At 37.0% G+C, this 22,803-nt stretch overlaps 1 protein-coding gene across 1 annotated transcript in view; it reads right to left on the reverse strand.

The window, feature by feature from the left end:
- Positions 1-22,803, reverse strand: part of adam22 (ADAM metallopeptidase domain 22) — an 85,691-nt gene that overhangs the window by 3,635 nt on the left and 59,253 nt on the right. Inside the window, exons 19-30 of the mRNA XM_088928874.1 lie at positions 22,512-22,562; positions 21,542-21,605; positions 21,334-21,439; positions 21,029-21,148; positions 20,017-20,185; positions 16,531-16,642; positions 13,477-13,567; positions 12,296-12,313; positions 10,752-10,859; positions 8,438-8,538; positions 7,895-7,961; positions 764-887 (exon numbers count right to left, since the gene is read on the reverse strand). Of these exons, the coding sequence (XP_088785000.1) occupies positions 764-887; positions 7,895-7,961; positions 8,438-8,538; positions 10,752-10,859; positions 12,296-12,313; positions 13,477-13,567; positions 16,531-16,642; positions 20,017-20,185; positions 21,029-21,148; positions 21,334-21,439; positions 21,542-21,605; positions 22,512-22,562 (1,131 nt within the window). The remainder of the gene's footprint in view (positions 1-763; positions 888-7,894; positions 7,962-8,437; positions 8,539-10,751; positions 10,860-12,295; positions 12,314-13,476; positions 13,568-16,530; positions 16,643-20,016; positions 20,186-21,028; positions 21,149-21,333; positions 21,440-21,541; positions 21,606-22,511; positions 22,563-22,803) is intronic.

Here is a 22,803-nt window from a genome sequence, read left to right on the forward strand (position 1 = left end):
TCTATATGAGCACAATTGGTTCCAAATTTCTGCTCATAGGTGAAAACTTGTGAAACCGACACTAAATTCCTACTAAAAGACATGTAGACAGGAAGTCCCTGATTCATTGCCAGTGCTCGTAACTGAACATGAACTGGTTTAGTTGAGAACATCTCTCATGTATTTGGCACCATAAATTCCCAAACTATACTTTAACAGACATTAAAGCACAGTATACGGTATGTTACAACAAGACTTAACCAACATTTCTTTTTATGCAAGCTCTTCTGTTTAAATGTATTTTGAAACATTTATTTGGAGAAATAAAATTTGCATGATCCCTATAGTACATAAAAACAATATAACGAACCAGAATAATCAAAATTCCTTACTAAACAAAACTTTTATTTTGTTAGTAAATATTGTGCAAACCAAAAAAATAACTGTAAAATTGAGATTGAGCATCAAGCTGTCTGGTGATATTGATGCTGTGCATTCACCTTGGACAAGATGAATGTCCATTGCAGGGCACTCGCAGACACCAACACAGACACACAGACACGCATACAATCACACCAGGGCCAGTATACCTGTGGACTGTGGGGAGGAGAACAAACCCACTGTACAAACTCCACACCGACAGAACCCCAGGACCAGAATTGGACCCAGGACCCCGGTAGCGCAAGCCAGCAATGCTAACCACAGCATCACTGTGCCGCCCCTACAGTATATGGATGTATATGTGTCACAGGGGATGGGTGTATTTGGAAATCTGGATCATTACCCTGGCACTCTGCCTGTTGGCCTTCCTTTCTTCATCTGGGAGAGGTGGCATGGGGTAGGGATACTTCCTACTAGACGCAATGGAGCCAGTGGATGAAGTAGGGGATTTGGCAGGAGACAGTGTCCTAGGAGAAATAAGAGAAACGCCACACTGAGCACCACTTAGTGAACACTGCCACCAAGCACATTCTGGACACAGCACTGGTCTGCATCATGGACTCTGTATGAACCGAGAAGCCACACACTGGAATTATACTACGATGCTGAAGCTCTGAAATGTTTTTTTTTACAGGTCTATTGATCAAAAGCCAATTCACCAAAACATACAATGCATTGAAGTCCTTCCCAAACAAACTTCCTCCTATTTTTTTCAAAATGTTACCGTCCACTTCATTTCAAGACCCAGGTTATTTAAATAATGCTTCAATACTGTGAGGAAAAAACAGTATCAAGACTGGTCCCAAAAATATTGTTTGATAAACGCTGCACTGTAGTGTAAGTTCTATCAATCCTGCACCCTTAGGCTAAACTTTAAAGATCTTGTAATAAAATCAAATTGTGAAATATATACAGGACATCATGATTATATATGCAGAATTACACATTAGCATGTTGAAATGATTATTGTCTGGCAAACCATTTTTTTGCTTTATACCCCTTACTCTAGAACAACGTAAACCAAATTTTGTCTGTTCTAAAAAAATGCTTACAGTAAATTTTAACATGTTCTGTACCTGCTTGGTATTAACTCCTTGTAAGTATGATCACTGCAGCAGCTGCTGTGATTTGATGACACCTCGACAATAACATAAAGGCTACCTGAAAATATTTCAGAGGAATCTTTTGCAACTTTATGTTTGTTGCAAGCAGTATGTACTAAAATACAAATGTGATGTTTCCTGCTTTGTTTAAAATACTTTTGCAAATTCCTTTGGAATTACATTATTTTAAAGGAAACCATAAACAGACCGGATGAAAATCAGAAATATGAAACACTATTGTAAACAAGGTACACGTATTATAAAAAATTACAGTACAACAAGGTATTTTGTAATCTTAGTATGTCATGTCAACCTAAACTTATCTTTTTTTATCAACCTAATGCTTTGTTGATTTTTGTATTCAGGCACAATTAATGCATCAAGCCATCGGCTAAAGGAAATTGTTGGGTTGTAAGAGCTTCTACAGACATGAGAGAATTATACACACAAACACTGGTGTACGGATGTACACGACAGGAGAATGATCAGACCAGGCTGGTGGACACATGCACTTGGCAATGTTTAGAGACCAGAACATGGAAGACTGCTACCTCTCTAGAGCAGCACAACGTGCAGGCATGGGAAATGACAGCATAAATGAAAGCAGTGCAAAGGACATTGGGCATGCTTGGAAAGAGCTTGGCTTGTAAAAACAGAAGGTATATCAGTGCATCAGAAGGCGAAATAATAATCAAGAACCTACAGATATACAAGGATAGTAGAAAGACAATTGTGACAATGCCTGAAAACAACTATTGGGTCATCTTAAAATCCCCTTTTCACTTTTTTACTACACTAAACTAGCAACTGGAAGCTACTGGGTTCGAATCAGCATGTTTACATTGAGAGGAGGTCAGTGTGACTGTGCAGCTGCTTTAGCAACTATTTGATGTGAAGAGCTTATCTACCAGCTGTTTCTTTAAAGAAACCAGGAAATCTGCTTCACCAACTTGGCTGTGTGGCTTGGCCCTACTCTGACAGCCTTTGTGTAAAGATGCGCATCTTATTCCAAGTTGCAAATACACTTTCACTTGTATTTGTATTGTATCCGTGCTTCAGTATTAATTCCATTGGGTTGGCCATGTCACATTCAATAAATGATCTGTTAAAGACTAAAAAGTCTCAGTTCTTTTTGCCTGTCAATGTACTGCCAATGTACTGTAGGACATTCCTTTGAGAATGTCCTGTGAATGTATTGCATTGCTCTTCTCTAAAATGATTCCAGAGCACCAACATATTTTTGCAAATGGTAGCACATATGGTAACCAAATCTGTACACAAAATTTGAATTGAGGTCTTACTAATGCATTGTACAATTTTAACATAACGACTCTTGATTTGAATTTTGAAGTATAATAATGTATCTCAACTTTGGATGCCTTAATTATGGCTTTACTACAGTGTCTAGAAGATGAAATATGATAAATCTTTATAAATACCCAAGTCTTTCTCATAAGTGGCCTGTGCAAGATTAGAATTTCCCATTTCATACAGTATTTATAATTTATGTTGTTGCAATCTGCATTCAAAACCCTGCACATGGCTACTTAAATAGGTCTTCCAAGAATTATTGTTTGGCTTCAACAGTGTTTACTGATCATTCTAATTTGATATAAGCTGTGCACTAGACTTGTTTATTAACTATACCAGAATATACAGTAGGTCTTTGATTTAGATTAGGAAGGGAAGTGGTCCAAATTCAGATTCCTGTGGTAGTCCTGTGGCTTTGTTGTTGTACACTTGAGCAAAGTGCTGCTCTGTCATTGTTCCATTGAAGTGGCCCAGCTATCTAAATGGGTACACGTGTAAGTTGTTTTGAATATAAGCATTAACCAAATACATTTTGATATGATATTAAGGTGATATCATATGCTTTTGTGATATTAAGTCCACCTTGGTTTATAGCTAATTTATAATTCATTATACATATATAAATAATATGTAAAGACCAGGGAACAGTGCTAATATAGACCAATTAAGTGAACCATCGATTGAAATTAAGTCTTTAAAAGTCCAGCACAGTGTGAAAACCAGAAGTCATGGCTCTGAAATACTCCACAATGAGAGATACTAATTTTTTCTGCTATAAAAGTTCGCATACCTCTGCTAAACTTAAAATAAATCAGATTAGTTCATGGATATTAGCATTCGTATTGTTCTCTGCATATTTACAGCTCAGATTCATAGCTGATGATATGCATCAGCACACTGTATCCTAGCTGACTTGGGAGGTTCAGTCACTCATTGCTCAAATGAACTACTGTTTCATTTCTAAATCCAGGCTCCTGCACTAATAGTGTTTGTGCTGGAAAGGAAATGGACTGCATTGTATTCAGTAGGAAATGCTTTAACTTAACCTAACTTCTCAGATAACACAACTGCCTGTATTTTCCTTACAGTATGATCAATGCCAACTAATAGATGGGTTTCTTAATTTTAGAAATATATCGTCTTCTGTATATATTTGATTAAAGTAAAATAAAAATGAGGAGGGGAGCATTTCTCCTTGATTACAAGCATCATATGTATTGAGCACTTTGAGTTTGCTGAAAAGTGCACATACAGTATATAAAATATTTTTTGTAGGAATAGGAATACTAAAGCCTGATAAGAATATTCAATAATTGTGACAAATAACACACATCAGATATGTACAGTAGGTTGTTTGTTTGAACAGTAAGCATTTAAATTTAAATCTACCAATGGAATACAGAGTTAAATACAAGATTTAAGTAAAAAATGGTAAGTTATTCACAAAGTTCTTCCCAAAAAACAGGGTTCAGTAAACATACAGTACTGTACACTTTTTTCTTCAGTTGAATTAAGATGTGAGTACTATAAAGACCTTTCTAAGACCTTTCAGATATTTTCAATTTTTCAAACAAAATCAATACATACAGTATGTTTAAAGTGTTTTTACTTACTTTAAAACACTTTGTAAATACTTTACATACTTAAAAAAATTTGATTGACAAGTCTACAGTTTTAAAACAAACAAATTAAGCTGGATTTACTCGCACTTAATTGTCATACTACACTAACCCTTAGTTTATTTTTTATTAGATCCCCGAAGAAAAAAAATCTAATAATTAAAAGGACCTACAGAAAATTTTAATTAGTCGAAAATCTTAATCCACGTATTACCGAACACCAAAAAAAAAATACCCAGCTGTAAGGGAGAGTTGTAGAAATATAAAAAATATGGAGGCCTGCAAAACCTACAATACCAACAGTGCCCTTCTAGATCAGAAGGACTTATTTTGCCCTCACCCCTGAAGTGATGACTTTGGAAACACACCTTAAAATGAATGGTTAATCCTGGCAGAAAACATACCCAGGCAGAACAAGCCTTCACCTGAGATGCCTGTGATACACGGCAGCAGTATGAGTGGGCAGCCCAGTAGCCCCTAGCAACAGCTGCTGTGTGCCCCATACTTTCCTCGCTCAACGCCATGCTCATTGAGTGGTTCCTGTTCCATACCTTCAGCAGCCTCTGTGTGGCCAGAGTATCCTTCCGTACTCCCTCCCTGCTCTTTAATCTCAAGGGTTTTAATTAAACCTCCCAAATTTTATAATAGGAGTTGTCCTTTCATCCTTAGTCGTTTAAACCATTGTCTCTCTTCTGGGTTTTTTTCCTGCCTAATAGTCTGGGGCCAAAGGGCATCATGTATCCACCCACACTGCCTTAAGAACTGAACAGCGTGTGACGTGAATACCTTGTTCAACCCCCACTCAACCCCACCTCACTTTCGGAGATGCAGCTTTGTAAAATACGAGAAGGCATTTGCTGGATTAACAGAAAGTTGAAAAATATCACAAGAGCAAGAATACATTTGTATTTTAGAAATACATCCTCGTCCATATATACCTCTAAGTAGAAATGTCTAAATAGCAAATACTGTAGGAGTGTTTTTATTAGAATTTCACTGGAGCTTGTATATTAGAGATAACATGAAGAGCTTCTTTAGGCATTTCTATGCAAACAAAACTAATGTTCCTTTTATTGTCTTAAATGTTCTTTCAAGTGTAAAAAACAGGAGCACACACAACAGGAGCTCACTTGTCATAAAAAACATAAAAAATAAAAGCAGATGTCTTTCAAAGTTATGGGAATGAGAATTAATCTCACTCTTAATATCATATGCTGCTCCCATTTACCTTGATAGGTTGGTGTTAATTTTTATGTGGTCAGAAATTAATATAAAGCCAATGGTATTGTAAAGGGTAAGCATGCAAACATCTTTTAAAAGGCGGGTTTTGGCAGGAGGGGTGTCTTTGCGCTTTGGAAACAGATGAAGCCCTGGGTGTCTCTTCTTGTCATGATCAAAGGAGCCCAACACCTTGTATCAAAAAACAAGAAAGCAGGCCCAGCAGTATTAGTGGAGAGCTGGATCTTGTTTGACCAAAAAGAAAAAAAAGGTTATAAAAAAGGAGAAAGACTGGGAAATCATCTTTGGAAATACCTAATGTACGGTCCTTCAGTGTTTTTATTCACATCTTCTACCCACTTAGCTACATTATATTCCCTTTTGAACCATGGGCTTAAATACCTGCAGAAAGCAATGGTAAACACACAGAGACAGCAGAGGTAGAGAAAGAAGGAGACGAGATCTTACAACACAGCAGTGCACAGCAAAGACATTCTGTTTACCCCACCAAGATGCAAGTGTGCGTTTTAAACACATCGGGTTTGTGCTTCGCTGAAGTAGAAATCTTTGTGTCGAAAAAGCAAAGCTGAACCTGTTATCTTCAGATGTCAGTGTGCAAATGATATTTGCCTACTAATACTGCTACTGTATGTGTTTCAAAACCACATAGACAATACAGTGGTACTAATTGTTTTATTTGTATGTTAAAGACTTTTTCCTGTAAGATAGAGGTATTTATTATTCTTAAATGTAAACTCCATGGGATCCATACACGTGGATATCCAGAAAAGAAATATATCCCACCTGATTATAGACACTGAATATTCTTAAGATACAGCCACTTTCGTGACTGAAATTACAGGTGGATATTCTCAACAAGAAAAAAATACTGTATGTATTTTCCTTTAATAAAAAAAAACTGCAGCTGTAAGGTAGCTTGTAGTACAGATGACAAAGCCTGGATCTCATAGGATAAAGGCAACAACGATATAGGCAATTTGATCAACTCTGCATTTTGGTCTCAGGGTCATTTCGATAAGCAATTCAGTTTTTGTTCATTGGGCTCATGCGTAAAATAAAAAAGCAGCATTTAAAACAAGAACCACATTGATAAAAAATAAAAAAACAGTACAAACCAGATCAATACAGTCAATCAATCACATTAAACATGCACATTTTAATTTTTTTAAGTATAAATTACAAATGTTCTTCAGGATATACTGCATAATATATTTCTCATTTTAGTGATAAATAGGTGAAGAAACATTTTGTCTTAAAAACATTTTTGTTGCCTTTCCACTTTTACATAATAACATTAACTAGTGTCACTAACATAGTGACATTAACTAAAGTATCAGAAAACTCATTAACAAAAACAGATTCAACTTTCTCACAGTTTTCTTATGATACAGGGCTAGACTGTTAAAGGGGAACTGCACTCCCAATTTCTCAGACTGGTTATCAGATCTCAGTAACAAAATAAATTCATTGACGTTATAGAAAAAAATTACAAATTTCAAATTAAGCACAAAATCGTGAACTTCGTCAAAGTAATGTAAGTCGCCATGTTGTCACAAACTCTTATTCGAGTTCCCACTAATTGCCCTTCCTGCTCACTAGTCACGTTAATGACTAATGTAATACGATGTACGAGTGAATAAGTACAGGTTGAGCAGCAGACATTTCACTGCAGAAATGTTCCAACGTGATCTCCATGCAGAGTTAACAGGTAAGTAGTATTTGTTGGCAAAACCGTCTCAAAATAGAGAACAGTATCTCTATTGGATTAAAAATGATCTTTTCACAAGCCTGCTTCTTTACCATATAATAATGCCACATCACATCACTGGATGTTTTGTTCCTCGTTCTGAATCACAGAACAGGGAACTGTGCATACCGTCTATTTTGTGACATTGTAGGTTTTACAAGTTACTGTGTACATTTTAGTTTTATTGTAGTTTTAAATGCAATGATTGCTGATGCCGATTCTTTCTAACCCCAAATATAAAAATAGCATTGCAGTTCCCCTTTAACATTATAACGATCACGTTAATTTCCCCAATTAGCCTGCACCACAGTCTGCAGCAGTGTACGATATAAGCTCAGCCTCCGTTGGCAAAAAAAGATGCCGGAAAAACTGGAACTGCTGAGTCATAATTTACAACTACTACCATGAACACATAAATCCCTCTCCAGACAGCAAAAGAATGTAAAATGACTTACTCTGTTGAGTTTGAACGTGGTCGGAATTTTTTTCCTTTGAGTTTTTTCCGGTTACCTCCCAGGTTCCCTGAAAATATTGACAGAGCTTATTATTTTAGAACACTACATTATGTGGTCAAGACCTCAAAGTGGAGGCAATACCTCTGAGCTCCCAGTTTACTTCAGTGTATTTTCCACAGTAGGTTTTAAGCTGGGAAACAGTGTCCTAAGGAAACATACTGTACATAATGGTGGCTGGTCTGAGGGATGAGTACACAGAGCTGGAAGGAGTACACTACATGTGTATTTTATACAGGTTAGAAGAACACAAAAATGTTTGTTTTCCATCGTAAATGCTTTTACAAAGTGTGTGACTGCTGTCTTGGGTAGCTCAAAGTGCCCGAATCATAACCCAAAGAATCACCAAACCCACTGAAACAAAAAGCTAGACCAAACACAGAGACGCCCATGTGCTGGTGCGTCGTTATTTGTACTACATTATTTAGCGGAGGTCTGAAATGCGCTTTGTGAAGTCTTAATTTCATGGAAAAAGAAAGAAGGTACCTTGCCATGAGTTACTTCTAGGGCGTCCATTTTCACAGATGTCAGAAATATGTTTAGCATCTGGTATTCGCTCACTCCATGAATGGGACAATCCATTTGATCTTGAAATAAGAAGTAAGACAATTGTTAACTGCTGATCCTCAATGTCTGCATCTTTACAATACAATTAAATGTTTATTTGGCATTTTAGCTTTGATTGTCTATGAACAGATCTATGGTTTGTAACTTGAAATCCATGCTGTCTTCATATCAATATTAGAATTGAATACAGTACTAATCTCTCCCTTTATACAGTAGGTGTCAAACAACTCTTTCAGTTCTTTCAATTTACAGTATGATGTTTTGTCAAAAGTCACACTGTAGAGATCATCCTGTGAAGAAATCATACAAATACACAGAGCTTTTTTTTATTAGTCTTCAGTTATTGATTCTAACTAGTTTAACATTTAAACAGTAAAACATATGCACAGGACAAAACCTGTTCTAAATAAAGTCTGGTATACTGTAGATAAAATTATATATAATGAAGTCATTAGACTATTGACTTCATTAGGGGAGTCACTATAATTGAACACATAACTTTTTCACTAAGTACAGCATATGCAGGTTTTTGGCACCCTGGTGACATGCTAGTAATCAAAGATCCCACCATTACTTCAAAAGGAATATTACTTGTTTTCCCAGAATTCCACAATATTCTTAAGTTTGTAATAGTGACATAAAGGAACACCCAAACATAAACACTTTTTTACCCAAAACCCCCAAAATTCAATTACATCAGGACAGTCATCTACAGTATCAGAGTTTAATAGGCGAGCTGGGTTTGCTAACAAATAGGAACAATTCTCTCGTATAAAAATGTCTACATACTGTACAATCATAGATTGCTTTCTTACTTTTAGTGCTTTGCAGAAATGTGTATTATGTAATTAACAACATGAAGTACTAAAAAAGAAGTTAAAAATTCTCCTGAAGGTAAAGTCTAAACAAGAAGAGACACAAAAGCAACTGAACAAGCAGTGAAGCAATATACTATGACAAGAAAGCATCTTTGCCACTTTTCTTCCTATTACTCCTTCTAAGTCAGCATACACTACAAACGAAAATCACATAGCAGACGACGAGTACAACACTACATACTGCAGGTATTATAACACACCCAAGCCTCACTACCACAGACTCCATCACACAGGAACACAAACACTGAATGGATATGAATAAACGTCACATTGTTCTTACTTTTGATGATCTGGGTTCTGATTAATATATAAAGTTTCAAAACTATTTTATAATTCAAAGCAATCACTTTAAAAACACTTGTCCCTGAGGATATTTATGTCTATAATGTAGTTATATACAAAGCTATGATATAGTCATAGTCAAAGCTATGAGCCACTGCTGCCAGGCAACAGAATTCCTCTAAATTAAGTGTCTTGGAGGACTTGCAACATAATTAATCTGGTTTAGAGATAAGGCTCTGCTTGGGGCACATGGCCTTTATGTGTATCTGTACATCAACAAATCGTAAAGAGTCAATCTGAATGAACAGATTGAACCGCCATTCAGCTTAAACATGTCACTTAGTTTAAAAATTGCCTTTATTATTGAACAAGAATCAGCAATATCATGGATACGGTTTTGACAGAAAAATAAACATATAACAGTGTAATTATTTCTGTCTTTTCATAACAATACTGCAGAAGTCTTTAAATATGTTCAATTTAAAATGGACAGGATAACATTAGCTCCATCAGACCAGTGAGTTAGTTTATGAGAAGAGATAATATGACTCCAAACCAAGGATCTTATTGGTCATCTTGAGAATGCTTTATTAGAAAGATAAGGTGCTGTGCTTCAGTAAGGATGATGATAAAGATTCCAAATCTACAGCTTAAAATCCTGCACCGGTTGTTCCTGTGGATCTCTTTCTAAAACCTTTGATTTGATCATGATGAAAAATCTTTTTAAAGATGAATGTGTGAGTGGAAAACTAAAACCAGACCATGGGTGTGAAAGTCACATATCTGAAGAGAGAAAAACACAGTGAATACAGTAACCTTTTTCTTTGCCTACAGCAGTGGTTTTAGTCAATTCAGTTCATACATTTATGAACACTTCTAAATTTGAGAAGCACTCTCTTTCTTAACACCAAAATGCAAGGAATAAACAAAGAAAAAGGCTGGCGTTTACAAGTCACATGAGAATGAAAAGGAAGAAATGTTCAAACCTGATGCCAAACAATGAAATGTTCTGACTAATGGATGGGATGGATGGAGTGAAGGAACATATCTGAAAATGCGACAGATAAGCAGACCTCTTCTTAGAGCTAGTTGCAGAGTTTGTACTGACTCCAGGAGGCATGTCACTATAGAAGGAGTCGGCATCCCCTGGCTTTTTAACATAGTCTCCCGGTGGCATTTGTCTACAAACAAGCAAGAGGAAAGACATGACAGAAGAAGAGACCCGATCAGACAGAGAAGCCTGCGACGCACAATAAATAAAGACATGGCAGGAGGTTCTCGCGCATTCCATTAGCCTCTTCGATGCAAGCAAGAAAACAGCAGCATTTCTTTAATACAAGCTGCACCGTGCTTATGAAAAAGTCCAATCAAAGCAAATTGAGATATACTGTAACTTAACTCACAATGCAAAAACAAGGACTTACAAATTGTACAACTGAAGACAAATATTTAAGACAAGAGTACTGACACACCAGTAAATATGAAATTCTCTTATTCCTGTCCCAGTCAGTAAAGGCACGTTTGTGTCCAGTATTCAGAGTTTGAATTTAAATGTTTAAATTAAATGTTTTGATTTAAATGGCCCTTTATATATGGGTTGTCTAACCTATAACTTATTTTTATAAGTATAATAAGGTGTGGAAATACCTGCCAATAACTTCCCTCCAAATTGCCTCGAGACCATAAAAGAATGTAGAAAGATGAAATGCGGGATTTTTTTTTCTGCATGGCTGTTTATTTCAGCCTTTGCAGAAATGTATTCAAACTGTTATAGAAAACGTTTTGGTTTTTTCTTTTTCATTTTTAGAGTATGATACACTACATTTGCACTATGTATTCAAATCCAGAAGACTCTCAGGGAATAACCGTATTCTTTTCTATAAAGCAATTTTACAGAAGATCCTGTACAACCTTGACTATTAACTGAATTACTAAACTGACTTGTAAAGATCAAAAAGAAACAAGCACGATTGTGATAATACTAATCTCTTTCAAAAGTGAAAAACAGGTGCATTAAGGATCAGTAATGTTAGTTACAAACTTTGATGTTTTAGGGGTTATACTATATTAGGAAGAGAAAGATGGGGGCAAAATAGTTACACGGATGATAATAAATTCAGTTTAAAAACTGCCTGTCTTTTGCGATAGTCTTACACTACTGTACATTTAATGGACATGAATACATTTCCTAGCTTTTTTTTCCTGATTTGAGTCAGGAAAAAAAATCACCTGGCCATTTGAAAGTATGTCCTTTTTTAAATAAAATACATGCTTTGAAATACTGTATTTCACATTTGCCAATACACATAGGAGACCCTGTCCTTAACATGAGGCAATACAGTACATTACAAATCATTTGAACTCCTCCCAGCAAGCAAGAGAGCAAGTCCTGTAACCGAGGTATGGAGCTGTAGTGTAACATTTGTCCAATGTTTGACCTTAGAAGCCAGAATCATAGAGGGCTGCCACTCACTTAAAATTAAATTTATATGAAATAATCTAGTAAAATCACTGATACAATTTCACATACTTACTTGACAAAAATGTATTAACACTGGGATTTACAGACAACAGTACTGATAAAAAAACAAACTTGTTGACTTCAAATGGTGCCTACCTTCGTTGGCGATAATTTCTTTCCATGTTGGAGAACAGAAAGAAATAAAAATCAGTTACCATTGTAAAGACTTTACAGAGGATTTTCCTGTGTTAGTGAAATGACAAAGGAGAATTACACAGTCACATTATCAATAAAGAATTACAGTTCACACATTATGAAATCTATGGCAACAGATTTAAGTATTTCACCATTATTTTGTGAAGAAATTAAATGACTTCAGTTGTTCTGATATGCATATGAAGCATTTCAAATAGGAAATGTGAAACCTTGACCAAGAAGAGTACTGCCATCAGTTATAAAAAAACATTTATTTATTTTACTTCTGGGTAGTACATGACTGATACCGTATATATTTTATCTGACAGAAAATCACACCCAGTAAAAAAATGTATTAATTAATACTATCTGTGTTTGTGTCTGTCAGAATATCTTCCATTCTCATTTGGGTAATCTTATAAAAACAATATACTGTATACTGTATATACATTATCATTGATATAAACATTAAATAGATGTAATTTTTTTTCTTGAGATCTGAAACACTGCTGTATGGCCATTTTGTAGGGAATAGGGATTGTTGCACTAAATATGTAAGGAAGCAGCAGAAGCTGGAAATGGAGCCTCATCACGCCAGAGACCAGTTACCCTGCACATGGAGGGCAGAGAGACGATTCCTCGTCCTCTATGGGAGAGACAGACCAGACAGAGATTGTCTTTGGCAAGAGCTGTTGACCCACAACACTGTAAAGTCTTAAAACAAATCTGTTCAGGGTGACATAAAAATCTTAAGTCTGTAGTTAAGTTTACTGGAGCTGACGGTTACTGCCTGAGATTGTCGGGGATAGCGGTTATATCTCTGACCTCTGGCCAAACAGGATCCGCCACTCAAACCTCCAGGACTAAGAGCAAGCAAGGAAAAGTGAACTGAAGGGCGGGCAGGAAAAAACATTGGCTTTGTCATCCCTAAAACCAAATAACCAAATAACTATAGGTTTATGTTCACTGGTCCTTCTAGTCACACTACCTCAAGGAAGAATCCAGTTCTATACTAGGTTTAATAGTTCAAAATTGAATTTAAAAATTTTCTAGCCATTCATATTTCCAGAATATTCAGTGGTCTAAAGAGATAGCTTGAAATTTTCCTTGCACGGCTAATCCACACAGTATTGTTTACTTACTTATAGCCCCAGGCGGTAATTCCTAAAATCAGAGCCAGCACAAGAATGGTACCAGCAATGGCACCAATGATGATATTGGTGCTAATGACACCTGTTTGAAAAGGGACGGGGAAAAAAACATTAGAGGAATCTATACAGACGTCAATATATCTTTGTTGAATGCATCCCATACTAAGTAAGGCTAATTGCCCCCAAGCTAGTGCACTGCATAGAAGGCTGCTACCTAAACCATTCAAGTGACCCATTGCACAAAGCAGCACAATGAGCTGATGCCCCAGTGATTCCCAGCTTCCTTTCAGCAAAACCCAAAACCGTATGGTGGCACTCAACAGCTCTTCTATCTTACAGCCTGATCTTGTCAGATCCTAGGAGCTAAGCAAGCCTGGGCTTGGTCAGTACTAGGATGGAGGGCTTTCAAGGAACAACAGATTTCTGTAAGTGGTGTTGGTGTAACACTGTGCTTTAGTTCAGATGAGATGTCAGTGATTCTGACTGTATGGTCGCATGACACTGTTTGCAGGGTGTTAGCCCAGATGTTATGATCATAGCAAAATTCAATCCAGTCTCTCTAGATTTCAGCCTTACTTTTATTGATGAAGCAGACGAATCAGGTCTCACTTGATCTACTCTGTAATGGGACCACGTAATGTATAATGCCTGCTATATATCACCCAGGTGGATGCTGAACTTCCCTGGTGGAAAAAGTAGCTCCCTTTCACATACTGTATTTCTAAATCACATACATTTAAATCACTGCATTGTATTCTTTTACTGTTATTGTTTACATGGGTAAATAAATATCCATTTTTATTTTAAAATGGCATTACATTGGAATCCATGAAAGAAAAGGTACCAAATAAATTCTACACTCTTTCACAGTAAAGAAATAATTGAAATATAATTAATTGTATTAACATCTCAGAGTACTGATAATTTTCTACCACATAACAGATTGTACAACTATAGGGAATAGCAGTGAACACAATATTTGCACATATCTAGTCATAATTATTTTTTTCATTGCAGAAATATATTTAAAAGATCAAATGAAATTTTATAGAAATTCAAATTATTCCATACAGATAAATGTGTGTAAGGTACATGTCCTTCACTCATGTGATTAAACCACTCAACTCAGTGATTTATATACACTAAGAACAGAATGAAAAATGAATTTAAATTAAACAGTATATCCAGTAGGTGGGATGTGGGAAATGTAACAAAGTTTTAGAATGAACATTATAAACCACTTCTGTTACAGAAAGACAGGGATTTAAGAAAGTGATTATGACAAAAAACACAGATGGTACAGACAATCACCACAGTAGGCTCACAACAGACAAGAACTGAAATCTAACCTCACTGTTACACCACTCAAGAAATCCAACAAAGACATGACCCTGTCAACAAAAAATGTATGAAAGCAGTTTCAACAGAAAACACAATGATAATAAAAATGGAATCTAAGTTTTATAAAAAAAAGACCAGAAAGTGACACATAATTAACACGCTGACTTTAAATTAATGCGTAAATAAACAAATAGTACTTTTTATTGCTAGTAAATGACTGTATGTTGATGCCCATTAATATGCTACATATGGTAGCAAACATTAAATCTCAAACATAACATAATTGATTTATAATACTCCATTTAAGATTTCCCACATTGGAAAGGAAATGCCTTTGGACACATACAGTACACCTCTATTCACTAATCTTTCTTCAAAATGAGAGTCCCGTAATAGGCTTCACTGACAATGAAACTCAACAGCAGCCAAATTGCGTTCAGCAGCTGACTTGGTTTTTAGACCACTTTTTAGTCCTCGTGCTTTAAGGATCAACTATTAGATCCATCCATCCATTTTCTCACCACTTTATCCAATACAGGGTTGTGGGGGAGCCGAAGTCTATCCCAGCAGCCAACAGGTGCAAGGAGGGATACACCCTGGATGGGATGCCAGTCCATCGCAGGGCACACACGAACACACACAGACATGCACACACTCACACTAGGGCCAATAAACGTACTGTACCAGCATGTCTTTGGACTGTGGGAGGTGACCCATGTGAACACAGGGAGAACATGCAAACTCCACACAGACAGCAGCCCAGGTCCAGAGCTGAACCCAGGGCCACAGCGCTGCCATGCTAGCTCCTGCACCAGTGCCGTTCCTCAATTATGTTTAAAACAATCAACAAAACGACGTCTCAAGACTTTACAGCAATGGATTATCTGAAGACTGACCAATCCTACTCACAGTGAATTTTCTAAACAGTGACGAAAACAATTTGTAAAAAAAACCAAACTTGTTTGAACACTTTCAAAAATAAATCACTGCCACCAAGGCTCATAATCCAGTGACTAATATGGTATTTGCTTGCAAAATCAAATTAATTCTGCATTTTGTCCGCAGAGCTCAAATAATCACTCTATCACTATTCAGCAGTGCATTTCTGTTTTTTTTAATCCAGAAGTTAACTTAAGTCATCTAATTGGAGCATTATTAGAGATATGACTGTTACTATTTTGTGTTATGAATTTAAAAATGGAAATTTCTGCTTAATGTTTCTACCTCAACAGAAGGCAAATAGCAGAATATAATTTTTCTAAACCCTAAATCACAAAAGGTAAAATTGCAATGTGACTGTATCTTTACAATGTTACAAGTGATCTTAACCGAATAAACAGTTTGTGTCTGGAGGAGCCAAGACAGTAATCAAAGCTGATCTACCTGTTTTCTTATGTGGGTAAATGTCTACAACATGTTAACCATTTCTCATGTGCAGCAGGAAGTCACTGCTCCTAGAAAACGCATGTGTCCCTGGATGTAAAAACACCCTTTTAGTTAAATAATGAAGAACAGATGAGGAGTGGGTGAGTAAAAAACAGGATTCAAAACTGATTTTTATTTTTTAGCACTATTTTAAAAAGGCAGGGAATTTGGCTCTTAAGCAAACAATTCAAGTTTATTTTGTGTGGCTTCAATTTCAAAAGCTTATCCCAAATCAAAATCTAGTTGCATCACCCGAAAATGATACTATCAAGTACTTACCGTTGACAGGGATTGTGGGTCCGGCAATTAAGGAGCTCAGAGGAAAAACAATGTCGCAAGCCTCCCCTGTCCAGCCTAAGTAACACACACACTTCAACTCATTACTGCACACCTAGGATACAGAAGAGAAGGCAGCACAAAGTAAGACAGAGCCTTACAAAACAAGACTTTTCTATTATATAGCACTGAGCCTGAATTTTTTACTTTACATTTTTGCCAAGATTCTTACAAATCAGTTCATTTAAGCTTAGTACTGAGAATCAGAGACAACTGCATTCAAAGCCTTTTCAGCTAAAGCAGAACCTGTGTCATTTTTTAACACGGCACAGTACATCGGGACTTGCTAACTTAGGAAATGTGAGCCAAGCAACAAAGAATTATGGCACCATCAACTAGCTCATCAAATCTCACAAACTATTGATTTTGCTTTTAAGTCTCATGAGACAGGAAGCAAATGATGTAGGCCTGAAATTTCCCAAAATTTAAATATTTATTGAAATAATTTCATTATATATTTTAATATTTTATTGTATGGTCTATGACAATATTTCACAACTGTTTCTATTTAGCACTATTTCCCCAAGGGAAATAACTACTCCTGCATTGTAAGTCTTGAGATTCTTCTCCAAGGTTTATCATAAGGAGGTGGAAGACAGCACATGAGACTGCCGCAGCATGGTATACAAACACCTGAACAATATGGATATGCTCCCCCACTACATATCCTCTTAGTTAACCTACTGTCTGAAATAGAAAATATCAAAATAACTGGAAAACAACTGCAGACATAAAATTTTCCAGTTAAAAGTAATCTTTTATATACAAAGATATTTTTACAATATACTGTGAAACAGAATGACAGTAGAGACTAAAGAATGTTAAAAATCCCTTTGAAATGGTCTCAACCTATTTTTACTTCCACAATAGTAACTATCAATAAATTGCAGTCTACTTATCCTTAAGCAAAAGGTTTAACAATTCACCCATCTGGTGCTTTTCACCAATTAAGCTGTGAAAAGAACTTTTAAGTTAATGCAGGAATCACGACTTCTCCCATTGACAAATGCAATTAAAAATGACAATTATCAGTTTACCAGTGACCAACACTGTACTTTTGGTTGAGAAATACTGATGAGCATGCACATAATGACACTGTCCTTTAATTATTAAGGTAAATTTCCATTTCAAAGTCTATTATTGCAACAACAGATTAATAAATCTTTTGATTCAGAAGAGAGCAAGAATAAGTACTGAAATGTCTTTTTGAACTATTGTTGGATTATGGTTTACTGTCAAACTGGGTCACCAGTGATACAATTTAGGACAGATAATTACAACGCCCTTTAAATAAGTCATTCTGCTATTACATTTTGTTGCTATCTTTCTTTGAAAATTAAGCCTTTGCCGTTTCCTTGCTTTTAAAGAGAAAAATAAATGCAGCAGTAGTTCAAAGATCAAAACAATTTTGCTTAGTTCTGTGTACACAATAAGGAACAATTAAATCTAGTTCAAGTATAGCTGAACTCCACAGAAAAGTGTGACTGACCTAAGAAAAAGTAAAGAAAGTCAGTTAGCTTCCGATGTGGCTTAGCGAGTGACCCATTTGTGTATTAACTCGACTATTGTGTATTAACTCGACTATTGTGTGCACTGACCACAGTACAGTATATAATCTAGAGAGATTTGTAAAAATGAAGCCGGGTCTAGGAGTGCTAGTGTCACTTTAAGGCACTAGATGGCAGCTTAGAGACACACGAGAGAGGAATATCAAGGCATTAGCAAGGGTTTTTGAGAGGAACAGAATACATCTGATTGTAATCACATTCCGCTATAAACAGTTTTCGTAACTGGGAGTGGTTGTCTACTCTTAAGACAAGAGAGAACGATAAAGTTTTTGACAAACCAAAACAAATATAGAGTGCTAAAGGGCCTTGCGGCGAGACAAAAATAGCTAGGTTAGTTTCCGAGCTGACAAATTAGAGAATGACTGGTAAAACCCAGTGCCAGCCCTTAGGTTAAGGCTAATGGGACAGTAGGTTAAAGATCTCCCTGTGGAGTTCTTGTTTAGATCCTTTGGAGCCAAGCTAAGTATTGGCAATGGTGTGGCAGAGCCCACTGTGGTTATTTAGGGAAGCACTATCACAAAATAAAAAAACACACTAGTTTTTCTATCCAAAAAAAATCTTCCTTTCTGAAACCAAGAAAGGGACAGAATTTTGTTTTTGAAAGAGTAGGAAAACTATGGTACCTGTAATAATGCCCCTAATGCAAGCTGTTGTTGTATAAGACCACCGCATAATATCAAAGTATTCCCAAGCCAAGCTAGACAATGCCCCACAGTATTAAAAACTTCTGGAGTCAAAAAAAGGAGTCTAGTGTACTCGTCTACCCAGTGGGAATCGTTCAAGAATGACTTGACTTCACTTAGGACTGCATCTGGAAGCTATTGGGGTAAATCGCTATTGACTTTGGTGAAGGGCTCAAGTGCTTTGGGTCACTTTGGGTAAACCATGTGCACAAAAGCAGTAAGTGCCTGGTTAGCTCAGTCAACCAGACTGGAACACACCAGCGAATGTTCCACATGGGGCACAGGAGCACAAGAGTGGCCCTTAATTCAATCTGTCAAGCAACGATCAGAGCAATGATGTTCCAATACAGATTCCCCACGTACTCCATAATTACAGTATATCCCTTTACGTGGAGTATACATCTCTATTTTGTACATAACAGTTTCCTCAGTAGATTAAATTGTATTGCTTTTCTTTGGATTGACATTGAATGCCTAAGATCTGTAATTTAAAGAATTTCTCTGTTGCAAGAAACTATCAAAAAGCTTCTGAAAAACTGAATATGATCTACTGTATGCTTTGCATTCATTAATGCTGCTGCTTCCTAGAAGAACTAGTTAAGTAAGCTTTCCTTTTGCTAGGCACATGCATAACACTGCAGGACCGTATGATGACCGTACGTTGAGTTTATTCACCTTCCATGATGTGCGATTGTCTAGTTAAAGTGGTTACTGTGAAGAAGTGATCGGGCAGGGTCTTCTTTAAAAAGCTTCCTGGAGCCTCATGGACGGATGGATCCAAAATCCTCTAGCGGGGCTACAGTACTTTTGCAATATCTCTGTCAAGGAGGCAGCCCCTGGACATCACAGAGCCACAACACCCTTTCAGCGTGACTAAAACGAGCAGCCCCCTGGGTGGTCCTGTGCAAATGTGACGAGGGTGCCACGGCCTCCCACCAGGGTTCGATCACCTAACAGAACGTCTATTTCATGAAAAGGCGCTTCCAGGAACCAAGCGCCTTTAACAAGGCTGTGTGAATTTAACAGGATGACAATTAATACCACATGCGGAGCCACTCGCGGTCTCAAATCAATTTAAAGTAATGTACGGTGATAAAGGGCTGCAGCCACACGGCGTGCTTGCTGTACCTCCCGGCAATCGTCAACCGCTGGGAACATTAATTGGATATTAAACGTACCCCGTGCCCTGAGCAGATTTTCTTATCGGTGGTGCCAGGGCAAGTGCTGAAATTGAATTCCTGCACCGGGAGACACCTGTGGCTTAAGCAGAGCCTGTCGGTGCCACAGGCAGTCCCATCCTCCACGTAGCCCAGATCCGTATCTCCGTCAATTATCACATGGCCGCCACTGCCGGGACACAGCAAAGCAGAAACCAGCCCTAGTTTTCTCTCCTCTTCAGACACCACATTGAAAACATCATCCAGGTAGTATATATTGACATTTTTTCAGCCCCTTTCACTTCCACTCGTAATATAAAATAAAGCTGTAGTTCTGAAGAACTACCAACAAAAACTGATGATTAATTTACCACCCTGATATATTGTACATATTATGAAAATCAGGGCAAGCACTGTAAAATCCTAAAGCCAGTACACCAATATAAATCATCCCTTAAAAATGTTTTAATTATTATTATTATTATTATTATTATTATTATTATTATAAACTCCATGGAATTCCATATCCATGTGACTATCTGGAAAGGAAATATATTTTCAAATTATTACGAAATTACTTATTGCATTTTGTGATTCCAAATCATCAAGTGTATGAAATGTAACCATAATGAATATAACATTTTTTTGCAAATCACAGAGACCTGCATGGTTTTTTTTTCAGCATTTGTGAAAGACCTGACAAAAGAAGAGTTTATGCAGAGTAAACATTGGGTCTAGACATAAGAGTTAACAAGTGAAGGCCTCTGTGTCAGAACACATTTAAAATGGAACCGCCAAAAAGCAACTGGTTAAAAACACTACAGAACAAACTGAAATCATGCTGAAATCGGGTCTCCAGCTGCATTTTAGAAATACAGTAACAACCAAAATTCATATGACACATTCTGAGCTCTGAGAATGGAAATGGAAATCAAACTGAATCTCACACAAAAGCACCTCTAGGAGACAGCAGGACACAGAAAAGGAGGAGGGCAGACTTTATGACACACTGCCTTTGCAATAAATTCATTACCTGCAGTCTAAAGCAGCACTTTGCTGAACCACTGTGTAGGAAGTCAAACCACCTTGCAGCTCTCCTAGTCTGGGTGCAGGAGAGATATTGGAGCACAGTAGATACCCGCAATGCACGTCTCTAGATCAAGCAAAAAAATACAATTAAAAATGATCAAGGTTTCTTCAAACAGCTTTTAATAGTAGTTTGGACATGGGTACAGAATGTAATCTGAAGATTTTTAGAAACTGAAGCATCTGTTTTTATAACAAGGTCAATCTGAGCCACATGTCATAAGAGAGCACAAAAATGTCAGGATGCCTTACTGCTTGTTGCACTGAATCCAAGTGTCTTTATCCTTCCCACAGTTTCCCTTCTCAGTCCCTTCAATATTGAGTTTCTCATAGCAAAACTTGTCTGCAGAAGTTGCTTCTGAAAAACAAATGCTAGCATGTACCTTAAAGTGAATACTTTTGTTTATATTTGAAAGGCTGAATAAAACACGGATGGAAAATTCATTCTTCTTCCACTTACTCTCTCCCCAAATGTATTTGCATTGTCTGTCTTTCGTTTTACACCTTCCATTGAAGCAACGGCCCTAAAAATGTAAGAAAGGTTCACTCAAATGTCAATAATATTAATCCAGTTACATTTTCACCAGCCCAGTTAGTGCTTTTTAAAGCTACAGAAGGAACCATGCGGAATGTGTCTCCCTGGACAAGAACAACTTCAGGGGGCACTAACATTGCTTTCCAAGCACTCCGGAGTTACAAAATCATCATACCTATCAGCACTCAGATACAAAAGGTTCCAGCGAAGAGATCCTTACAAACAAGCATTGATCTTGAATGTCAGTGTGGCATCACTAAAATCATTGTGAGACTAGACGACAGTGATGGAAAGGGGTTATCAGTTGGCCATGCTTTTTTTCTGAAAGATCCACAGTTACTGTCCACGCCAGCACTATCTGTCAATCCTGGAAATGGTGGTAATTCCCCTCATTTCAGCAGTACGGCCAGTTGCAGCAGACTGCCTTAATGCAGGATGACGCAACCTTGCACTACAGAGACTGCGAGACCACTGCTGTCACATGCATTAGACAACAGCGCCCTTAAGCCTGGACACCACAATTCCAGGGGTCTGGAGCTGTGGGCTATTTGGCTCTGGGGTTGCCTCAAGCCAGCTGTGTGCTAGCAGATCTCAGAATGCTCTGCAAATCTGACTGAAAATTAAATAACTTCACACAGCTGTGTACCAAGATCTCCCATACCGTACATGCAAGCCTGTATGAACACAGAACAATGTTCTCTGGTGTATACAATCACAGTCCACCATGGGGAAAGTGTACTCATTTGTATGCATGACCCTGTGATGGGGTCTTCAAGTTTAATTCTTGGATTAAGCCAACTATTCGAAGGTATAGTACCTACCACAAAATGACTCCAATAAGATGCGCAAGTCACTCTATATTAATAAAGTTAATATATCAAAAAAATACATTTACCTGGTCCTTTTCACAAGTATAGCCATCCATCTTATGGACATTTGGTGGACACTGGAAAAAAGTAAACGTTTTTTTGTGTATAGACAGAACAGGTGAAACAGAAGCATTTGTTTTGATTGTTATAATTGTCTACATGGTAAAAAACTTTACATCTGCATTTCTTAACAGTTTATTTTTGAGATGGGGAATGATGAATGAAATAAAAGCCAACAAAGAATAGAAGGCATGAGACTAGAAATATCTACAAAAAAAGGGCAAAACGGTGCTGAAAAAAAGACCTTAGCAGCCCACT

The sequence above is a fragment of the Atractosteus spatula genome, chromosome 12 (genome assembly GCF_055471065.1).
Source record: "Atractosteus spatula isolate fAtrSpa1 chromosome 12, fAtrSpa1.hap1, whole genome shotgun sequence".
NCBI classification, from domain to species: domain Eukaryota; kingdom Metazoa; phylum Chordata; class Actinopteri; order Semionotiformes; family Lepisosteidae; genus Atractosteus; species Atractosteus spatula.